Consider the following 23172-nt stretch of genomic DNA (forward strand, 5'->3'; position numbering starts at 1 on the left):
AGGGAATTATATTCTTCTTGAGATTTCCGCTTACTTTTGCAAAAATTCTTAGGAAAAAGTTATTTTGACCATACGTCGATCTGGTTAAAAAGAGTTTTTTGTCACATCCGGCTGGAAAAAAAAAAAAAAAAGTGCTGAAAATTGCATAGTTTAAATGGAAAGTTTTTCAGGACAACCGAATAGTTTGTAAAATCGTAGGTATTCGTAAATTAGATGGCGATGAAGTTCAAAAATTTCAATTGAAAATACAGAAACTATGCTTATTTCCCACAAAAAATATTAAGAAACTAGCCTGCGTGCCCGGCGTTGCACGGGCTACTTAAAAAATGAAAGAGATGTCCAATTGATGTTTTTGTATTACTCTGACATCAGTTTCTAAAGCGCTAAGGAGTAAAAAATTACGCGTAATGCAAGGTTTGCAAAACACCAGTAGAGCATATTTTTGTCAAAATTCTCTTTAACGATAATCATAGTTATCAATGATACAAGTTATGAGTATTTTCAATTAGCACAAAAGATGAAAATATATGCATTATCAACTATTATCTCTGGTCACTTTAAACTGAATTAAATCTGATAGACTATATCTGAAATATTTATGTACAATTACGATTATCTTTTTACATAAAATGACACACACATTTTGATTGATTATGTGAAACTAAAGCACCAAGACTAAATAAATACCAATAAGCATTAATTAAATACCAAGTCATCAGATTCCAAGATAGCTTTAGTTAAAATCCTTAAAAACAATTTTTTTGTTCAACTCTGTTTCACTTAAAGAAATCCAAGCAATCTTAATTTAACATGTTCTTTTAACGATACAAACTGTATTTCAAAAATAGAAACAGGAAAGAAAAAGAAAGTTATTGCAATTCGAAAACTCACCCATGTAACGGGAAAAAGTTCAACAAAATAAACATAATTAGTCGCACATCCTAAATGTATCAAAATATGAGGCCGGTGAATGATAAACTTACACTACAATCAATAAACATAGCTAAAGAAACAACTTTTATATGAGGAAAAGAGTTAAGAACGTTGAATGTAAAAAATAAAAAAAGGACAGACGATAAAATAAAGGCTATATCCGAATAGAGCAACCAATTTTAAACTAATTTGAAATGAAATTCTGAATGGAAACGTTGTTTTAAGATTTGGACAGCAGCCAAAAAAACTCTTTTAAAACAATTATTAGAACTTTATTTGCTCACGCGTATGCAAAATGGCAACAGGAAAGAAATAAAAATTCCTGAATAACGTTATGCTAATTAACGTTTTAATTAATATCTCCGCTAATTAAAGTCGTACAATTACGAGATTGGTTCTATTGTTTTCTTTGGAAAATTTCGAATTGATCGGTATCTCGTTCGACTCTCGATTCACTGCGGTTCTCGAGGAGATCGATCTTCAGACAGACAGACAGACAGACAGAAGGACGCGAACAGATTTTAATATTATAGTGGATGAGTTAGGAGGATTTTGAAGGCTCAATCAATGGGACAGCCTTATTTATGCCGAAATAAAATAAGAAAAATTACTTTCAGCTTTTCCAGTAAGGTTAGCGACTTTAGACTCTTGCATTATTCTAATCTACTACATCTACTGATCAAGCTAGAAATATATTTTGTATTTCATTTAGACAAATGCAGTTATCCAATTTCTTATTCCTACCCTTCCTTACCCCAACACAGTAAGAAAACTCCGTGACGTCACATTATTTCCGGGAAACGTTCCAGAATTTACTCCAGTTTCCCGTGAGAAACAAATCAATTTGTGAAAAGGTTTCCTGAATCACTGCAAGTATCGCGAATACACTGTTGTGAAAAGCATTTTAGCTACCAGTATGAAAATATATACAGCTTGTTTGTTCCGTGTTCTGCCATCTGCTTAGTCACGGCTCTTCCAGATTAACTTAGACCCATACGAGGGCGAAAAGCAGTCTTTGGATTTTGCAGCTAGGCAAGAGAAGAAGTTGTTTGATGGTTGTCTAATTATGCTTTAGCTTCGGCCATGTTTGCTTTAGAAGCTTTTTTGGTAATTCAGGAAATAGCCGAGTCGCGACTGTAAACGTATTTAAGTCTTTTGATGTTCCTGATTTATTATTCCAGGAACGTAACAGGCTGTTATTGGAAAGGTGTCTGAATTCTTTGGAAAATGTCCAGATAAATTCCAGTAAGGTTAGCGACTTTCAGCAGGAAACTTTCTTGTTTTTGCCACATATGGTACTGGTTAAAATTAGGCAAACTAGCTGCCTACTATTTTTCAAGAATGTGCCGAAAAAAATTTGAACGTATTTATCTATTAATTAATATTTTTTGTTGTTTAGTTTTTTTTTATTTTCTTCATTTATTAAACTCTTTAATTTTTCATTGCTTTCATTTGTTTTTTATAATGCTGCTATTTCTGTTTTTGATTTATCATAGTTTTTTTCATAACTTGCATAAAAAAGCGACACTATTTTTTGTCATGCAAAATGTCTTGTTCAAATCAACTGATTTCTAAAGGAATTATAAAGTTGCACACCAGGACACTAAACCTAGTGAACTTCACCAGAACACTAAAAACAAAACCTCGTCAAAGTTTTGACAACACAATACATAAACCGAAAGGACGTAGACGACTGACAGCTCGAAGGTATGCTTTTTTTACTTCCTTTTACAAAAAAGGAAGTGTTGTATTCGCGAAAAAATTTCACTCAAAAATCGACCTTAATTTCCATTTTACTCACCCCTGAATGAATGCTGAGTTTTTTTTTTTTTTTTTTCGACTCGACCACACGTGGATAAGTGCCTAAGAACGTATAGGCACGCGAAATATCAATTTTTACGATTCCCGAGTTAACTACAACAAGTTTTCTTGTGGCGTCTGTATGTACGTATGTATGTATGTGCGTATGTGTGGATGTGTGCATGTGCGTATGTATGTCGCATAACTCAAGAACGGTATGTCCTAGAAAGTTGAAATTTAGTACGTAGGCTCCTAGTGGGGTCTAGTTGTGCACCTCCCTTTTTGGTTGCATTCGGTTGTTTCTAAAGGGGTCTTTTGCCCCTTTTTGGGAGAAAATCATTGTTTATTTCGATGTAAACTCAAGTGGTGTTATAATTTGGCGGACAATTGGCGATATATCGCCAGATTAACTGAGATCCATACGAAGGCAAAAGCAGTCTTTGGATTTTGCAGCTATGCAAGAGAAGAGGTTGATGTTTGTTTGCAATTGTGCTTTAGCTTCGGCCATATTTGCTTTAGAAGCTTTTCTGGTAGTTCAAGAAGCCGCCGAATTGTGACTATAAACAACTTTAAGTCTTTTCATGTTCCTGATTTATTCCGGAAACATAACAGGCTGTTACTGGAAAGGTGTCTAATTCTTTGGAAAACGTCTAGGTAAATTTCAGGAAGGTTAGTGACTTTTAGCAGAAAACTTTCTTGTTTTTTGCCAGATACGTTACTGACAAAAATTAGGCGCAGTAGCTGCTCCTTATTTTTCAGGAATGCGTCGAAAAAAATTTCACGTATTTATCTATTAATTAATATTCCTTGTTTAGTTTTTACTGTCTTCATTTAATTTATCTTCTCTTTATATTCTCTTCTTTTCCCTATCTCTTTAGTTTTTCATTGGTTTTATATGCTTTTCATAATGTTGCTATTTTTGTTTTTGATTTATCATAGTTTCTTTCAAGATTGCATAAGAAAGCGACAACATTTTTTGCCATGCAAAAATTTCTCGTTCAAATCAACTGATTTTTAGAGAAACGATAAAGTTCCGGAACACTAAAAACAAAACCTCGTCAAAGTTTTGACAACACAATGCATAAACCGAAAGGACGTCAACGACTGACAGCTCGAAAGAATGCTTTTTATTTTCTTTCTGACATGCCACTGAACATCAGCATATGTTTTCAATTTTTCGTGGGAAAAGATAAATCTATCGTAAGTTTTTGAATAAATGACGGGAATATTGGATGTGAGAGAGGTGGCATTGAATGACTGAAAGGTGCTTTTTGAAGAGTTTCGTGTCACTACATTTTTCTTTCAGATTAATCAAACACGGTAAACTCTCGATTATATGCTAGCGGATTATCCGCGGTTTCCGAATAAATGACGGGAATATTGGGTGTTAGAGAGGTGGCATTGAATGACTGAAAGGTGCTTTTTGAAGAGTTTCGTGTCACTACATTTTTCTTTCAGATTAATCAAACACGGTAAACTATCGATTATATGCTAGCGGATTATCCGCGGTTTTTGAATAAATGACGGGAATATTGGGTGTGAGAGAGGTGGCATTGAATGACTGAAAGGTGCTTTTTGAAGAGTTTCGTGTCACTACATTTTTCTTTCAGATTAATCAAACACGGTAAACTCTCGATTATATGCTAGCGGATTATCCGCGGTTTTTGAATAAAGGACGGGAATATTGAGTGTGAGAGAGGTGGCATTGAATGACTGAAAGGTGCTTTTTGAAGAGTTTCGTGTCACTACATTTTTCTTTCAGATTAATCAAACACGGTAAACTCTCGATTATATGCTAGCGGATTATCCGCGGTTTTGAATAAATGACGAGAATACTGGGTGTGAGAGAGGTGGCATTGAATGACTGAAAGGTGCTTTTTGAAGAGTTTCGTGTCACTACATTTTTCTTTCAGATTAATCAAACACGGTAAACTCTCGATTATATGCTAGCGGATTATCCGCGGTTTTTGAATAAAGGACGGGAATATTGGGTGTGAGAGAGGTGGCATTGAATGGCTGAAAGGTGCTTTTTGAAGAGTTTCGTGTCACTACATTTTTCTTTCAGATTAATCAAGCACGGTAAACTCTCGATTATATGCTAGCGGATTATCCATCTTAAGTTTTTGAATAAATGACGGGAATATTGGGTGTGAGAGAGGTAGATTGAATGACTGAAAGGTGCTTTTTGAAGAGTTTCGTGTCACTACATTTTTCTTTCAGATTAATCAAACACGGTAAACTCTCGATTATATGCTAGCGGATTATCCGCGGTTTCTGAATAAATGACGGGAATATTGGGTGTGAGAGAGGTAGCATTGAATGACTGAAAGGTGCTTTTTGAAGAGTTTCGTGTCACTACATTTTTCTTTCAGATTAATCAAACACGGTAAACTCTCGATTATATGCTAGCGGATTATCCGCGGTTTTTGAATAAATGACGGGAACATTGGGTGTGAGAGAGGTGGCATTGAATGACTGAAAGGTGCTTTTTGAAGAGTTTCGTGTCACTACATTTTTCTTTCAGATTAATCAAACACGGTAAACTCTCGATTATATGCTAGCGGATTATCCATCTTAAGTTTTTGAATAAATGACGGGAATATTGGGTGTGAGAAAGGTAGCATTGAATGACTGAAAGGTGCTTTTTGAAGAGTTTCGTGTCACTACATTTTTCTTTCAGATTAATCAAACACGGTAAACTCTCGATTATATGCTAGCGGATTATCCGCGGTTTCTGAATAAATGACGGGAATATTGGGTGTGAGAGAGGTAGCATTGAATGACTGAAAGGTGCTTTTTGAAGAGTTTCGTGTCACTACATTTTTCTTTCAGATTAATCAAACACGGTAAACTCTCGATTATATGCTAGCAGATTATCCGCGGTTTTTGATTAAATGACGGGAATATTGGGTGTGAGAGAGGTGGCATTGAATGACTGAAAGGTGCTTTTTGAAGAGTTTCGTGTCACTACATTTTTCTTTCAGATTAATCAAACACGGTAAACTCTCGATTATATGCTAGCGGATTATCCGCGGTTTTTGAATAAAGGACGGGAATATTGGGTGTGAGAGAGGTGGCATTGAATGACTGAAAGGTGCTTTTTGAAGAGTTTCGTGTCACTACATTTTTCTTTCAGATTAATCAAACACGGTAAACTATCGATTATATGCTAGCGGATTATCCGCGGTTTTTGAATAAATGACGGGAATACTGGGTGTGAGAGAGGTGGCATTGAATGACTGAAAGGTGCTTTTTGAAGAGTTTCGTGTCACTACATTTTTCTTTCAGATTAATCAAACACGGTAAACTCTCGATTATATGCTAGCGGATTATCCGCGGTTTTTGAATAAATGACGGGAATATTGGGTGTGAGAGAGGTAACATTGAATGACTGAAATGTGCTTTTTGAAGAGCTTCGTTTCACTACATTTTTCTTTCAGATTAATCAAACACGGTAAACTCTCGATTGTATGCTAGCGGATTATCCGCGGTTTTTGAATAAATGACGGGAATATTGAGTGTGAGAGAGGTGGCATTGAATGACTGAAAGGTGCTTTTTGAAGAGCTTCGTGTCACTACATTTTTCTTTCAGATTAATCAAACACGGTAAACTATCGATTATATGCTAGCGGATTATCCGCGGTTTTTGAATAAATGACGGGAATATTGGGTGTGAGAGAGGTGGCATTGAATGACTGAAAGGTGCTTTTTGAAGAGTTTCGTGTCACTACATTTTTCTTTCAGATTAATCAAACACGGTAAACTCTCGATTATATGCTAGCGGATTATCCGCGGTTTTTGAATAAAGGACGGGAATATTGGGTGTGAGAGAGGTGGCATTGAATGACTGAAAGGTGCTTTTTGAAGAGTTTCGTGTCACTACATTTTTCTTTCAGATTAATCAAACACGGTAAACTATCGATTATATGCTAGCGGATTATCCGCGGTTTTTGAATAAATGACGGGAATATTGAGTGTGAGAGAGGTGGCATTGAATGACTGAAAGGTGCTTTTTGAAGAGTTTCGTGTCACTACATTTTTCTTTCAGATTAATCAAACACGGTAAACTCTCGATTATATGCTAGCGGATTATCCGCGGTTTTTGAATAAAGGACGGGAATATTGGGTGTGAGAGAGGTGGCATTGAATGACTGAAAGGTGCTTTTTGAAGAGTTTCGTGTCACTACATTTTTCTTTCAGATTAATCAAACACGGTAAACTATCGATTATATGCTAGCGGATTATCCGCGGTTTTTGAATAAATGACGGGAATACTGGGTGTGAGAGAGGTGGCATTGAATGACTGAAAGGTGCTTTTTGAAGAGTTTTGTGTCACTACATTTTTCTTTCAGATTAATCAAACACGGTAAACTCTCGATTATATGCTAGCGGATTATCCGCGGTTTTTGAATCAATGACGGGAATATTGGGTGTGAGAGAGGTAACATTGAATGACTGAAATGTGCTTTTTGAAGAGCTTCGTGTCACTACATTTTTCTTTCAGATTAATCAAACACGGTAAACTCTCGATTGTATGCTAGCGGATTATCCGCGGTTTTTGAATAAATGACGGGAATATTGAGTGTGAGAGAGGTGGCATTGAATGACTGAAAGGTGCTTTTTGAAGAGCTTCGTGTCACTACATTTTTCTTTCAGATTAATCAAGCACGGTAAACTCTCGATTATATGCTAGCGGCTTATCCGCGGTCTTTTATACTTTCATATTTGTTTTTCTTTCGGCTATAACTATAACTGAATGTAGATTAATGCAGCCATTTTTACTCGAAACAAGTGCAAAATCTATTCTTAGACAATCTTGTTTCTTCCTTCTCCATCTCTTCCAATGACATTAAACCTTTCAAAATCACCAAAACCTGACTAGTCAAAATGTGATTTTTAGATTTACACTACTTATGCACGTGAACGAGTATTCAGACCCGTCCAATCCACTGGCGCAGCCAGAAATATCTTATGGAGAGTGTTTTCTGATCAAAAATACCTTCTGGGAGGTTTTTTTGATGAAAAATGCCTTTTGGAGGGGGTTTTTTGATCAAAAATACTTTCTGAAAGGGGGGTTTTTGATCAAAAATACTTTCTGAAAGGGGGTTTTTTGATCAAAAATACCTTCTGATGGGGTTTTTTTTTTGTTGATCAAAACAGCTTTTTCATATGTATAAACCACTGTATTAGAATTTGCATTTATGTTAAAACCAATGACTCTGGGGGGTGTTTTCACCCCCTCCCTCTTCGCTGCGTCACTGGTCCAATCACATCAGACCTTTCGAGGTCAGACCGTACCAATGACATCAAGATCGCCTAACTAGCTGAGACCAGATTTTCAGATTTCCACTTCCTTCTGCTTTAGATTTGCGCTACTTACATTGTTAGATCCACACTACTAAAACACTGAAACATGGTTTTTAAATCAACACTACTTATTGCATTAGATCTTCCCTACCTTACGCGTGTAAACGAGGGACCAGACCAGCTTTGTTCGAAAACTTTTCCTCTCCTCCCTTACATGTTTTTGCAGAACCTTGCTTGTTTTGATTCAGTTAAATAGTTTGCACGATTTGCATGCGTGTGTGTGCAATTTGTTTGCAATTATGCTCGATCCTTTTTCAGCTCTTACGCAAAAATTTTTTTTTAACACTGTTATCGCTTCCAGCTATAGTTTAACTGTATGCGAGTCTTATTGATTTTTTAAGCCTTGTATATACTATTATGTATCATTTTTTACCTACCGCGATTATCGTACCACCCTATTCCACGGATCAACGAAAACTTTCCATCAAATTTGCATTGCTCATGCTTCTTCAGAAAGCATTGTCATACATTATGTTCTTGAATAATAATCTAAATGGTGCGCATGTATTTTGTTCTAAAATACTAGGAGAGATCTTCAAACACAGTTGCAGTTAATGTATGCAGGAGATACAGATAGTTTTTATTCTGGGTGGATAAAAAAGGAGCATTATAAATGGATAAGCTAAAAGAAGAAATTCTTATTATAATTTTTTTTTACTTAGGTAAACTTAGTGTTTTAACTGCGTCACTTTACTATTTATGAGATTCTAAAAAATGTTTATAAAGTCCTTTGCATAAACTTGACTTTGAGTTTTATGATTTTATTTTACAATTTTCACGATGAACATTTAATTGATTGCAGTTTCAATGCTTTAAAACTTATTCATGTTTTATGGGAAAGGAGAGAGTATATGTACAATATACATTGTACATATATGAGTGTTTTCAGTGTTTTCTAAAGGAGTACATCATATTGAGCTAGCTTTTAAGGAGAGAAAAAGTTTCAGATGGAAATATTTTGAACTCTATCTTGTATAATAACGTAAAAAACGGATTTTTTTTTCTTTTCCACACTTTTTTTTTCTTTTTTTTCTTTTCCTTTTTCTTTATATATATATATATATATATATATATATATATATATATATATATATATATATATATATATATATATATATATATATATATATATTAGGGTGTGTCTTATAATGCACTTTTTAAAAAAGTTTTGAATTTCTTATGGGGCACCCCTTTAATTGCTTCCTTTTGATGAAAAAATACACACATAAAAGTTTTATAGAGTTTGAACATAATTTAGGGGGTGCTACCAGTGATTAAAAATTACATTCATTGTGAAAAAAATGGTGTAAAAATCAACTCCCCAATACATCTTGTCATATTTTTAATCAACATGAAATTAGGTTGGTTGGGTTTAACATAAAACAAATATCTATTCTTATTTATACAAGAAAATAAGCATTTCATGGTTGTCATTTTTTTGTAATAATGTCAAAAAAGCATCCAAAGGTTCGGTCATTCATATCACAGGTTTACACTTTCGGTCTTATACATTCAGCAATATTGTAATTTTTCTCTTTGTTACTTCCATGTGACAATACAAGCTTTTGACTGATTGCTACTAATTATCCAGACTAAATGAATAAATTTAAAAAAAAATGAAAAAAGAGAGAGTTGACAAATTTTGCAGCTGTGGTAGCACCCTCTAAATATTATTCAATTTTTATTTTTCGGATATGAGAATGTTTTTTTCATCCAAAGGAACACAATGAGAGGGTGCCTCATGAAAAAACAACACCTTTAAAAATAAGACGCACCCTAATATATATATATATATATATATATATATATATATACCTTTTATAAAATACTTCAAGCTTAATTTTTAAAGAAGGGATCTGTTGAAATGGCTTAGTTTTGTATTGGAAGCTATGAGAAGGAATGAATTCATTGTTCTGTTCTGATCAGAAAGTTAAATTATGAGAAAAAGAATGAAACATTAATAAATTTAAAAAATCAAGTAATGAAAAAATTACTATGATTATTACGAGCATGTATCTAATACCTAAATCATATCGCATCTAAATAATTCCAATTATTTTTAGCATTATCTTGCTTAAAAAGTGTACTGTAATGAAAGGAATAATAAACTTGACTTTAAAAATAGAAAAAAAAAACACCACAACTCCAAATTAGTTAAGTGAAGTCTGAAGTGGTACAGTTGTACGAATACATTTGAAATGGTACATCTAAGAATACATGAACGAACTACATGTTAAGGGGGACCGTGGACCTTGAAAGCTTTTTCTTTTGTTTATTAATTTTGAAATATGGAACTGGGCATAAAAGTTAGTAAGTTTATTAGCATGCAAAATATCAAGCGAAAAAAAGCAACAATATAAAAATTTTATTAAAATTAAAAATTTTGAAATTTAAAATAAAAATTTTGAAATGCTCCCTGCGACCCAATTTTTGCTCTTTTCTCAAACAATTTTGCATTTTATCAAAGAACAGAACATTGCCAAGAACTTTGGGAATCCATTTAAGGATTGGTCCATTATTAATGGCATAGTATTTTTTTCCGAGTAAAGCAATAGTTTTTGTTGCGAATATTACATAAAAATCAAAACTTTAATATTTTTAAGCAACATAAAATTCTCTTAAACCTTAATGCATACCCAGTTTTATCAAACTACTACCAAAGTATCATATTCTGAAATTTGAAGCATATCGAACAAAAATTAAGTCGCATGGAGCTTTTTTCAATCTGTGTCGCATCGAATTTTCCAGTCCGAGATAAATGACGTTAAACTCTAATTTCACCTACATTTCATGTTCTTCGTATTTTAATATCTCCCGAAAGATATTTTCACGATGACTAAATATTTGACATTAATACCAATGTAAGAACTTATTGAAACATAGTTTACATGTTTGACACTTAGTTTTACTTAGTTTTTCGACTTTGTTTACATGTTTTACAGGCGTTTTAATGGAAAATACGCTCTGTTTACTTTTTTTTAAACGCACATAACTTCGCGATAAAACATCAGATCAACAAGAGGTTTTTTTCATACGATTCAGCACACTTCATATAGTGTTACTTCCACGAAATAAAAAAAATCACATTTTTGACCGATTTGAGCTATTTGGAAGATCCACGGTCCCCTTAATAGAACGGGATATTTCATCAAAAATTGCCAATTGTATCCTTCTAGTATCAACATTAACTCTTAAGTTAGCTTCTTAGACCGGGAGCAGCAAAAATAGAAATCCAGTCGCGCAAAATCTATAGTTGCACACTATTATCCTTGGACGCAAGATGTGTTAATTTATGTGAACTTTAGACCCGAAGCATTAAGCAAAAATTGAAAGTTATCATTTTAATAGGTCTGGAAATAGTTTTTTGTTCTTGTTGACCAGATATGTTACTCGCCAAAATTAGGCATATTTGCTGCCAATGTTTTCCCACGAACTTTTCGGAATTTTTTTACGATGCAATTCAGAAATATCTAGATAGTTAATGACATTACCGACTTATAGTCCAATACAAAAGTAATCTTTACTAATAATAAAGCTGAAAGTCTGTCTGGATCTCTGTCTAGATATCTGTCAGGATGTCTGTAACGCGCATAGTGCCTAGACCGTTCGGACGATGTTCATGAAATTTGGCACCGAATTAGTTTATAGCATGGGAGTGTGCACCTCGAAGCGATTTTTCGAAAATTCGATTTTGTTCTTTTTCTATTCCAATTTTAAGAACTTTTCACCAGGCAAATTATCACAACGTGGGCGAGTGAATTACCAAATTATCATAACGTGGAACCGTAACATAGGCAAGCATAGCAAATTGGCGAGAAATTCATCATCCATTATTTGTAAATATACAGGCGAACCAACTGACTTTTTAATTTTCTACTACGGGCAAAGCCGTGCGGGTACCACTAGTCCTGAATAAAAGAATGACGGTGTGAATACTAAGCCTACAATCGATATATTTGCCAGTCCAAAAACTGCGAGTTTCCGTTTATTAGTGCATTGTATGTAGAAGCCTTTTCTGCATCGCGTCATGTGAACGTGATTCTTTTAAAAAAATCCTTTTCAATATTTACCAAGCTTGAAAAAACGCGCGTCACATCATTTGCATGTTCCAAAAAAAAGTTTTTTCTCTCTCCTGTAAAATTATCATAATGTGACTTACGTCCTTCTGGCTCTTAGGTACAGAGTTTATAAAATAAGTGTTAAATAAAGAAGACACATATGAGGCAGCGACAAGAAAAAGGATGTACTGTCCGACCGCGGATTGCGTGGAATTTTCAAACGTCCAGATAAGACGAATCTATGTGAATAAGGGGGAAAATTAAAAATTTGATGCTCGTATTCCGCTCATTTGAATGAGACTCTGCTTCTGCAAAAGCTGACATCGCTAAAAAAAATAATAGATTCGTCCATTTCCGGCTGTAAAACGGATGTTTGTCTTTCCATACAATCCGTGGTCAGACAGTGCCAAAATTAAAATTTTAGAGATAACCAGTACAAGAATTAGAGAAACTTTCGCTCTATTTTGGGGCAAGAGATATTATTAGTAGTCCTGGAAAGTGCTGAAACACAACATTACTTAGAAAACAATTTCAACAAAAGCCTGCCTGCGATGTAAACTTCAAGCGCGTTTTTTACTCAAAATTTTAAACTCTACTAAACATCCCTTTGATTCTCTCTGCCCCATACGTTCTATTGTTCTTAAAAAGTTAAGTAGAAGTAAGAACTTACCATATGGACTCTGATTCCAGGAGGAGAAGTAGTAAACGTTATGAACTTTTTCATCATCATTCTTTAACTTTCTCAACTCTTTAGGTCCGTCCATGTACATTTTTTCAACTGTTTCCACCCTGGGAATTCCCCTGTCCAAGTTTGGATACTCTTCCGTGAATTCTGGACGCCATGAGGACTTGAATTGTATCTATAAGCCGAATTTGAAAATGTTCACTTCAAAGAGATCAAGAAAAGTGGTAAATTTTTATTTATTTATTTTATTTGAACTTTGAAGAAATTCAAAAGTAGAGATAAGTCTAAGTTTAAACAGTACCTAATTACTTGCCAAATATGACTGGAAAACCGCGATATACTTCGCGTTTGGTTACGACTCACAGTAAAAATCTGCATCGGAAAGACATAAGGTAGTGAGAAGGAAAAGGATGCAAGTGGCAAAATTAAAAATTTGGAGATAACCAGTACATCTGGTAGGTGAACCCCTCCTCTGTATTGGGGCAAGAGATGGTACTAGTAGCCCTGGTAGGTGCTGCTGTACAGCATCATTTAGAAAAAAAAACTCAATGAAAGCCTACCTAGGATGTTATCTTACGCAAAACTTTAAAATGTCCACTTACATCCCTTTGCTTCTCACTGCCTCATATGTCATGTTCATTTGAAAAATATTGAAATTGACAATCCAAAGGACAAATGAGGCAGTGAGAAGCAAAGGGATGTAAGTGGCAAAATTATAAATTTGGAGATAACCAGTACACATGGTAGGTGAACCTAAGGCCCCTATACAGTGTCTCCCAAAAGTCTTCGTGCACCTACGACTTTCAAAGAAATGGGCCCCAAATCATTGGTTAGAATTAATATTTCGGAATAGGTATTTAATTATAAGATCTATGATCAATTTTTAACAAAACTGCATGAAAAGTTTTTAAAAAGTATTAAAACTTAATTTTTTTAAAATCAAAAACCGAAAAGTGCCGGAAATTTTATGTCACAAAAGTCTTCGTACACTTTATAAAATGTCTATATATTATTGAATAATCTAACTTTTGATTAAGTTATTAATTAGTAGAATATCATACAGTATTCATAACACCTTTTAAAAGTCTGGGAACAGATTTCATTCTTTTTCTTTCATTTTTTAGCTTAATTTCTGAGTAAGTGTTCTACCACACTTCGAGTATTACTATTTCTAGCTCTATTTTCGTTTTAAAGCCCTATTTTCATAATCTAGCCTCCAGATATCTCTAAATACGTTACATTAAGTTACAATCTAGAGATTGAGGGGGTATTTTCGAAACTTTAGGACAATTTTCGAGGCACTAGACGCAAACGTTGAAAACCGTGTGCTTATCGTCGTTATCTTGATAAAAAACAAAGTTGGTTCCAATAACCAAATTTTTGACTAAGAGTTCAAAATTGGTTTTTAAAATATTTAAAGGAACAGCATGATTCATTATTTCATCAAAAAATTACAAACTACCAAGTCCTGATACTGATATGCACCCTCACACTAAAACACCTTCACGTCCTGATTAACTGATCCAACTAAGTTCTTAAGATTAAGTTCCTAATTTTTTTTTCTACTTACAGTTATACAACAATTTAACCAAAAATGTTGAATTAATTTTTTTTTATCTGTAAGTAAGACGCGATTCTAAACTGTTTTTAACTTATTTATCACTGATTTCGGGGCGAAAAGCGTAAGCTTTCTGTTTTTCGCACGACCAAGAAAATTTCTGCGGGAAGAGGTCCCATTTAATCCAGCTAATCACAGAACTTGGCGAACAATTTTAGCTGAAAATTAAATGTAAAATGTTTCATTTAACTCTGCAGAAACTTTTACAGTTCTCAAATGTGTATTTTTCATAAATTTTTTAACTTTAAATCTACGATCACGTTTTGTCAACTTTGCCGGTTGACCTTTTCTTACCGTGTTTTCGGTCCGATTCCTTTCTTTAAAGCATTTTATCAAGCACCTACTATACAAACAAATAAATTAACTAATTTAGAGACATTTCAAACCAATTTACCACTACTGTGGGGAAAAAATTCAAATTTTGAATGGCGTTTGCGGTTTTTTATGAATACCAGCCATTTTACAGTAATAAACAATATATTAAGGAATAAATAAACAAAAAATTAAAGCCAAATGACTTATAAGGGTCAACACAATGCAAAAATATTAATAAAACGGCATATGATAAATTTAATCATGAATTTATTTGAAAATATTTGAGTGTACGATGACTTTTGTGGCGTGTTATTTCTCTGTCTCTTCGTTTTCTGACCTATTTCAAAAAGAAGATCCGTCAATATTTTGAATAAAACCAATGGGTTACATTTAGAATGACATAGGAATGATGTGAAAAAATATTGGACTTTATATTCGAATTCAGTTTTGAGTTATTTTGGTTTTACTAAAAAATTTCAAAGTGTACGAACACTTTTGGGAGCCACTGTATATTCGAGCCGGCGCATCAGCTTAAGATTAGCCTTTTTGGATCGGAGCGCGTGTTTGAGAGGTTGTCTTTTCTGGCGAGTAATCGCGTTTGGTGATTGTTCACTGCGAGCGATTATTAGCGCCACGTTAATTGTTTATTAAAAAAAAGGGTTATTTTCGGCAAAAATTTGGCGAAACCCCGTGGTAACCCTAGCAGCGCAACAATGTAAAATCCGATCCAAAATGGCTAAATTTAAGCTGATGCGTCGGCCTGTCTATATAGCGGCTCTAGCTGAACCTCTCCTCTGACTTGTGGTAAGAGATGGTGCTAGTAGCCCAGTCCTGCTATACAGCATCATTTAGAAAAGAAAAATCAATGAAAGCCTTCCTAGGATGTTATGTTTAACTGCGTTTTACTCAAAACTTGAAAATATCCACTTGCATCCCTTTGCTTCTCACTGCCTCATATGGAGTATTTTGAAGCTAATTATTAACTAATTTTTTTCTCTATATCTACAGGGTGATTATAATTAAAGTTCCACTTTCAAAACGCTATAAAAATAAAACCACTGGTCAGAATGACGTCAAACTTCAACGGAATATTATCGAAGAAGAGGGGAACTTGATGGCGGAAAAAAAAAAAAATAGTTGGAATTTTTAGCAATAGATGGCGCTGTAAGCATCATATTTAATAATGGTCGACTACAAATGACAGATAAATCAAAAAATATTACCTAAGGTGTAAACTGTACGTTAAAACTCCGTACTACTCAGCGTGCATGAGGGTATTGGTGTGACACTGTTAGTTAAGTAAGCCCATCCAACGCGGAAAGGTCATATCACATCGGATGGGAAAAATTGGTTTTTAATTGTTCTGAGGCCGAAAACCGCATAAAAAGCATCAGTAAAAATCAAATCGGTCTTTAATTTTCATGAGACTGGCGTAAAAGATGTTCAATATAATGTACCCCGTTTTCTGTAACAATTTGAAATCGAGAAACAGCATCAGTATGTTCCAAGACTGGTTGAAGTGTTTCCGGGGTCACGTTTAAAATGAGTTGCGCAATGCATGCCTTCAGCTCAGCAAAGTTTGCAATCGGAGCACTGAACACAACAGCTTTCAGATAGCCCCATATCCAGAAGTCACACGGATTAAGATCAGGTGATCGGGACGGCCAGGTCTTTCATTGAGACAGTCATAGTGAACTTCTCAGATGCGAAATGAGGAAAAAACGTGTATTTCTCGTTTTTATAACAACTTGAATGAGTCGGGCGCATGACAGGTGTTTTGATTTACATATTCTGACACTTGCAGCGCCATCTATTGCTAAAAATTCCAACTATTTATTTTTCTTTTGTCATACGTTTTCTCCCTTCTTCGATAATATTCCGTTGAAATTTGAGGTCATTCTGACCCGTGGTTTTATTTTTACAGCGCTTTGAAAGTGGAACTTTAATTATAATCACCCTGTATATGCATGTAAGAGGCAGATAGATGTAAGTGTAAAAATTATAAGCTTTCCCTGAAGGTTCCAGACACACGATTGGCTTTAACCGTGGAGATTATTGAGTTTTATCGGAAAACATTTCTGTTTTTTGCAAGATACGTTACTTGCAGAAATTGAGCACATCAACTGCCCATTATTTTCCAGGAACATTTCTGAATTATTTTTAGTGTAGACTTTACTGGTACTATATTAAGGTCTCCTGCACACGAGACTGTTAGTTGAATCAACTTTTAGAAAAAGTTGCCTTTCGGCTAGTTGAATGACATTTTTCGTTGTGTTCACACGAGGCAACTTAGCTGAATCAACTTTTCCTCTAATAAGTTGTACTTATTCAAGCAGCTACTCCACAACGCTGTTAAAACTGAACCGAGTTGACTCAAATACTTGACACGTGTGTAGAGAAAACAATGCTTGACAATGTCCTTGTGAGTTGAATCAACTAAAAAGTTGAAGCAACTCATCGGGATGAGTAACGGTAGGGGCATATTGAAGTATGCCGAGCGATTCCGTCACTTTTCTCTACCTGGTTCCACATCCTGATAACCGCCAGTTTGAAAGTTGATTCAAATAACTTGTCTAGTGTGAAGGAGACCTTAGACTTCCATTACCAGAAAATTTAAATCTTAACATTAATTGAAACATGAGAATTTATTTCTCTACATACCTTAACTTTGGCGTCGCTTTTAAAGTTATTTTTGATAAACTTCAGTTTTGCCGAAATAGATATAAAGAGAATTTTAAACGTATACGAAATTTCCACTTCCGTTTTCTTCGCCTCGCTTTCGAACTCCAATGTCACCAGAAGCATTTCGTTTCCTCCCAGTTGAATTTCGCTGAGAAACAGAGTTCCCTCAGCTTTCACGGCCTGCTTTGGTTTAGGATTATGCAACGCCAGAATTCCTTTGCTCATTTCGTAGCTGTTGATAAGGCTTAGTGACTTGCGACTTGTATCTGTAGTTACTGAGACAGTTACCTGCAATAAATTACACAAAACGGGTTCAAAAAATCAGTGTTTTTTTTCCTTCTAATATTTGTGGGGAGTTCAAAATTTATAAGAAGGATAGTACTTTCCTCTATTTGGAAAGCGTTCTACTCTCGGAATTGAAGCTGTCACGTGACGCATGACGTAATTTTTCCGAAGTGTGTTACTTGGATGTGTTCGGAATCTTGCAACTTCGGTAATTGGCTTCGGTATCGGGTTAAAAATTACCGGCAGCAAAATGTGTCTCTGTATTGCAGTTCCGATGCCGGAAAGATTAGTTTTATACATCTGCTATTTCGACGAGAGCCAAATTTTTTTATTTAAATGTATTATAAATTATTATGCAGCTCTTTGCATAAATTGAATTACGATTGTACATTTGGAGGTTTGATATTGCAAATTTGATCAGATAATAAATTTAGAAATTCTTGAAAATTATCCAACAGAAAAATGTTTGGTTAAAAAAGTTTTTGTTATAATTTTTAAAAAGAAAAAAAATTGAAACTAATTAGTAACTTTACAGTGTTGTACGCTATATGACCAACCCTCAATTAAGATTTCAACCTCTTTTAAGTTGTATCAGACATGTTAGAGACTCATCTCCATCATAATTCAGTCAAAAAGAAAAACAAAAAGCTATGGTAAAGGATTTAGTAAAACAATTATAAAAAGGTGGGAAACAACTATGATTTTGTTTACGTTGAAAAGTATTTTGACTTTTGTAAAGCATTAACGAATTTGTTTTTTAAAAACTTGCTTAAAAGTTAAACATTTATTTTTCCTTTTACTATATTATTTTCATATGGCTATTTTTGTTATGACAAATTATTTGATAAGACAAATTTTTCAATATTATTGAACCCTTCCTCCTACCCTTTGTGCCACACTTTATGTTACAGCCCCCTCCCCCCCCCCCCCCCCCCCCCCCCGTCCTCTTTTTGTCAAATGTTATAATATTTTTCATCAACATAATTTCATAAAATGTGTGTGATGCCACAGTTCTTGTTACTTCCTGCCTCCCCATTTTCAAACTGTCAACATTTCATTAACCCCCTCAAGGCATGATAGTCGTTGTGGGTTGGGCGACACTCCCTAACCTGTGGTAGAAAAACTAGAAGTTATGATATTCAAAATGAGCTTTTCTATTGACACGGCAAAATCTATCTGTTTCTGGAAAAATTGAAGAGGATACTTAGAAAGATAGAAAAAATAATAGTTTTAAAAAATTAAAAAACACGCTTTAGCAGCAAAATGAACTAAAAAGTAAAAAATAATCTTTGGATAACAAGTATATAAAGCAATTGACCAAACACTTAATTTTACTGTAACAGAAAGCAAGCGTGGTGGGCTTCTTATCAAATGTCTTAAATTTCTTCCACTTGTTATCCATGCAAAAATGTAAATAGGCAGCCCCCACGCTTTTTTTTATTACAGTAAAGTGCTTGGTCAATTACTTCATATACTTGTCAACCAAAGATTATTGTTAACTTTTTAGTTCATTTTGCTTCTAAAGCGTGTTTTTTTAGTTTTTTAAAACTATTATTTTATTTTCAAATAAGATTTAGATACTAAATATTGCTAACACTTGTAACTCTTAAATGAAATCTTTGTGTGTGTATTCGATTTTTATAATGGAATGTATCTTAGTATTCTATTGCATTATTTGCATCAGACATTTTGAATGCTTTCTGGTAAATTCATGTGCAAACATTGTTACACTCCGCAGCTCTGATTTGTACGTTGTAAGTCATTCTAATACGTCACTGGCTATTTGTCCAAAGGAAAGTTGGACCCACAAACATACAAGTTAAGCTAATAAACGCGTGTTAATTAGAATAAACTAATTACGTATCGTTAATAAATTAATTTGATTATAGATTAATCCATTTTCATCGGGTCTGAGATTGCATACCAAATTTTAAGAGAATCCGATCACAAAAAGTGGGCGAAAATTGAGTTGCAAGATTAAAAATTTAATTCCGGTGTAGAAAGGATTAGAACGCACGTCCAATGATTCCGGAGATGGACGTCAGCGAAGACCCGCGCCATAGACCGCTCGACCACGAACGCTCATAAAGTGGTGGAATGTACTAACAGTAATAAGCCACTAGCTCGTAGTCCGAAGGAGAGTTACTCACAAACATGCAAGTGAAGCTAATAAAAGCATGTTAAAAATAAGGAATGTAAAATATACCTTAGGGTTAACACTGACGATTCCGAGGATACCGACACTTGTTCCTACTCCTCCCATAGTGTGAAGAAAAATATCTTCAGAATTTTGAACTCTGGTTACGTCCACCGTCGCAGACCCTTCACCTATAAAAATGTTTTCCCCTGTGAACTCATCTGAACTGAAAAAAAGAAATCATGGTCATGGCTGGTTTCTATTGATTTTCTAAATACAGTAAACTCCCGATTATCCGCGGAATAGGGTGGCATGGTAACCGCGGATAAGCGAAAACCGCGGATAATCAGAATAATAATTAAAAAACGATACTACTGTATACAATAGCTAAAAAATATGAATAACACTTACATATACATTTACATTTTTGTTAAAAACATAGCTACATTCCATTTGCTAACATTGAAAGTAAAAAATATACATATGTAAAACCTAAAAACGAACAATAACACGATCAAAAGTTTTAAAAGCATTTAATGACTGTTAAAAAAAATAGTGAAAAGACCCGCGGATAATCCGAGCAGCGGATAACCCGACCGCCGATAATCGGGAGTTTACTGTACATAGTCAATTTCAACATTTAACGCAAAATCCTGCAAAAACGAGCTGATGTGTGCATCACATGACTTCCTTTTACTCCAATTTAATGTCATTTGCTCATTATTGGCAGTTTTAATATGACTCAATACTTTACTCCCTAAATATCACCAACATTGGCCAAATTGAAATCAGATTTTAAAAAAAAATTAAAAAATAAACTCCAAATTTGTCGCCAAGTTGGTCGCCAAAACTTGGCGACCAAAAGACTGGCGATATATCGCCAAGTGTCCGCCAAATTATAACACCACTTGAGTTTACATCGAAATTAACAATGATTTCCCCCCCAAAAGGGGCAAAAGACCCCCTTTGGAGCATCCGAATGCAACCAAAAAGGAAGGTGCACAACTAAATCCCACTAGGAGTCTACGTACCCAATTCCAACTTTCTGAGACATTCCGTTCTTGAGTTATGCGACATACATACACACATACGCACATACATACGTACATACAGACGTCACGAAGAAACTCGTTGTAATTAACTCGGGGATCGTCAAAATGGATATTTTGGGTGTCTGTACGTTCCTAGGCACATATCCACGTGTGGTCGGGTTGAAAATAAACTCAACATTCATTCAGGGGTGAGCAAAATGGAAATTAAGGTCGATTTTTGGGTGAAATTTTTTTTCGCGAATACAATACTTCCTTTTTTGTAAAAGGAAGTAAAAATCAAGATCAAATGAGCTGAATTCAATACAATTTGATGAAAGAATGTGTAGAAGATAAGAATAGAAAATACATTTAAGAAAATGAAGGAATGTGTAGAAATTACGTGCAATAAAAATATTTTGGGGAAAAAATTGAAATAAATTCAAAGCTGCAGCAGAAAATAGCTTTCAAAAGTAAAAAATAAATTTTATTCTTTGAACACCATCATCGATACTACTTTAAAACAGAACCTTTGAAGTTAACGAAAAACGATAGGTATAATGATGTACTTGATGCCTGTTCAAAAGAGCCATCAGTGTAAAATCTCATTATGATTACTATTAATACTGTATATTATTACTGTTGTACGGCAACGAATTCTGCAACAATGGGTTTTATATTTTATCATTCAATGGGGAAATTACTTGAAATTGACCTTTTTTAACTCGTAACGTTTCTCAGAAGAGCAAACATAGTCAATCAAATACATGGGGCCTAAGTTTGAACCTCACCAATCCATTATAAAAGAAGATTCATCAAAATCGGTTTACTAAGGTTGCGTTCGACGAGCACGACCGAGAGCGACCGGTTAGTTAATCACGTGACAGCTAATGATCACGTGCTCCAATCAACCAATCAACTGCTTAGAATTTTAACCGCTGTGGTAACCGGTTGATCATAGAACGCTTTGGTTAGTTACCAGTTACTAACCGGTCGACTGGTGAGTTTCGTCGAACGCAACCTTAGTGAGACGCTACTGTTTGACCACGGATTGTATGTAATTTGGCAATGTGCCAAGTAAAGACGATTCCATCTGAATGAGTCTAGCAGGGGAGAAGGGAAAATAACGATGGAATTTTGATGCACGCGTTTTATAATGACACTAGTGGTACCCGCACGGATTTGCCAGGAGTAGAAAATTACAAGGTCATTTGGTTCGCTTGTATATTTACAAATAATGGATGATGAATTTCTCGCCTTTTTTCTATGTTAAATGTCTCGCCCATGTTACGGTCCCACGTTATGATAATTTCGTAATATACTATTCCACGTTGTGATAATTTGCTGGGTAAAATTTTCTTAAAATCGGAATAAAAAAAGAACAAAATCGAATTTTCGAAAAAACACTTCAAGGTGCACACCCCCATGCTACAAACTAACTTAGTGCCAAATTTCATGAAAATCGGTCGAACGGTCTAGGCGCTATGAGCGTCACAGACATCCAGACAGAGATCCAGACATTCAGCTTTATTATTAGTAAAGAAGACTAGTGCCTTATTCATTCATTGCATTCTCTTTACTAATAATAAAGCTGGAAGTCTCTCTGTCCGGAGGATGTCTGGATGTCTGTAGGATGTTTGTAGGATGTCTGTAGGATGTCTGTGACGCGCATAGCGCCTAGACCGTTCGGCCGATTTTCATGAAATTTGGCACAAAGTTAGTTTGTAGTATGGGGGTGTGCACCTCGAAGCGATTTTTCGAAAATTCGATTTTGTTCTTTTTCTATTCAATTTTAAGAACAAAAATATCATAAGATATGGACGAGTAAATTACGAAATTATCATAACGTGGAACCGTAACATGGGCACAAGCCAATTGGCGAGATACGAAATTATCATAACGTGGAACCGTAACATGGGTACAAGCCAATTGGCGAGAAAATTCACCATACATTATATTATTTGTAAATATACAGGCGAACCAAAAGACCTTTTGATTTTTCTATTACGGGCAAAGCCGTGCGGGTACCACTAGTCAAAAATAAAATAAGGGGAAACAAAGTTACCATGGAAACGACACAAAATAAATAAAATATTTTCATTTCGTTGAGGAACGTAAAAGCAAAATGGTAAGATCAAAACTTTGTTGTGAATCATCAATAAATCAATTAATTTTTGCCGCGAGAATATAGATCCAATATACTTCAGATTTAAAAAAATGCTGCTGTGAACAAATTTTCATTTTTACTAAACTAAGGCTAAATA

At 34.7% G+C, this 23172-nt stretch overlaps 1 protein-coding gene across 1 annotated transcript in view; it reads right to left on the reverse strand.

Moving 5' to 3' along the window:
• LOC129225086 (uncharacterized) overlaps positions 1–23172 on the reverse strand; it is a gene marked incomplete at its 5' end in the record, with an annotated part of 41559 nt that overhangs the window by 15167 nt on the left and 3220 nt on the right. Inside the window, 3 exon segments of the mRNA XM_054859638.1 lie at positions 12829–13018; positions 17438–17746; positions 19950–20106. Of these exon segments, the coding sequence (XP_054715613.1) occupies positions 12829–13018; positions 17438–17746; positions 19950–20106 (656 nt within the window).

The sequence above is a fragment of the Uloborus diversus genome, chromosome 6 (assembly GCF_026930045.1).
Source record: "Uloborus diversus isolate 005 chromosome 6, Udiv.v.3.1, whole genome shotgun sequence".
NCBI classification, from domain to species: domain Eukaryota; kingdom Metazoa; phylum Arthropoda; class Arachnida; order Araneae; family Uloboridae; genus Uloborus; species Uloborus diversus.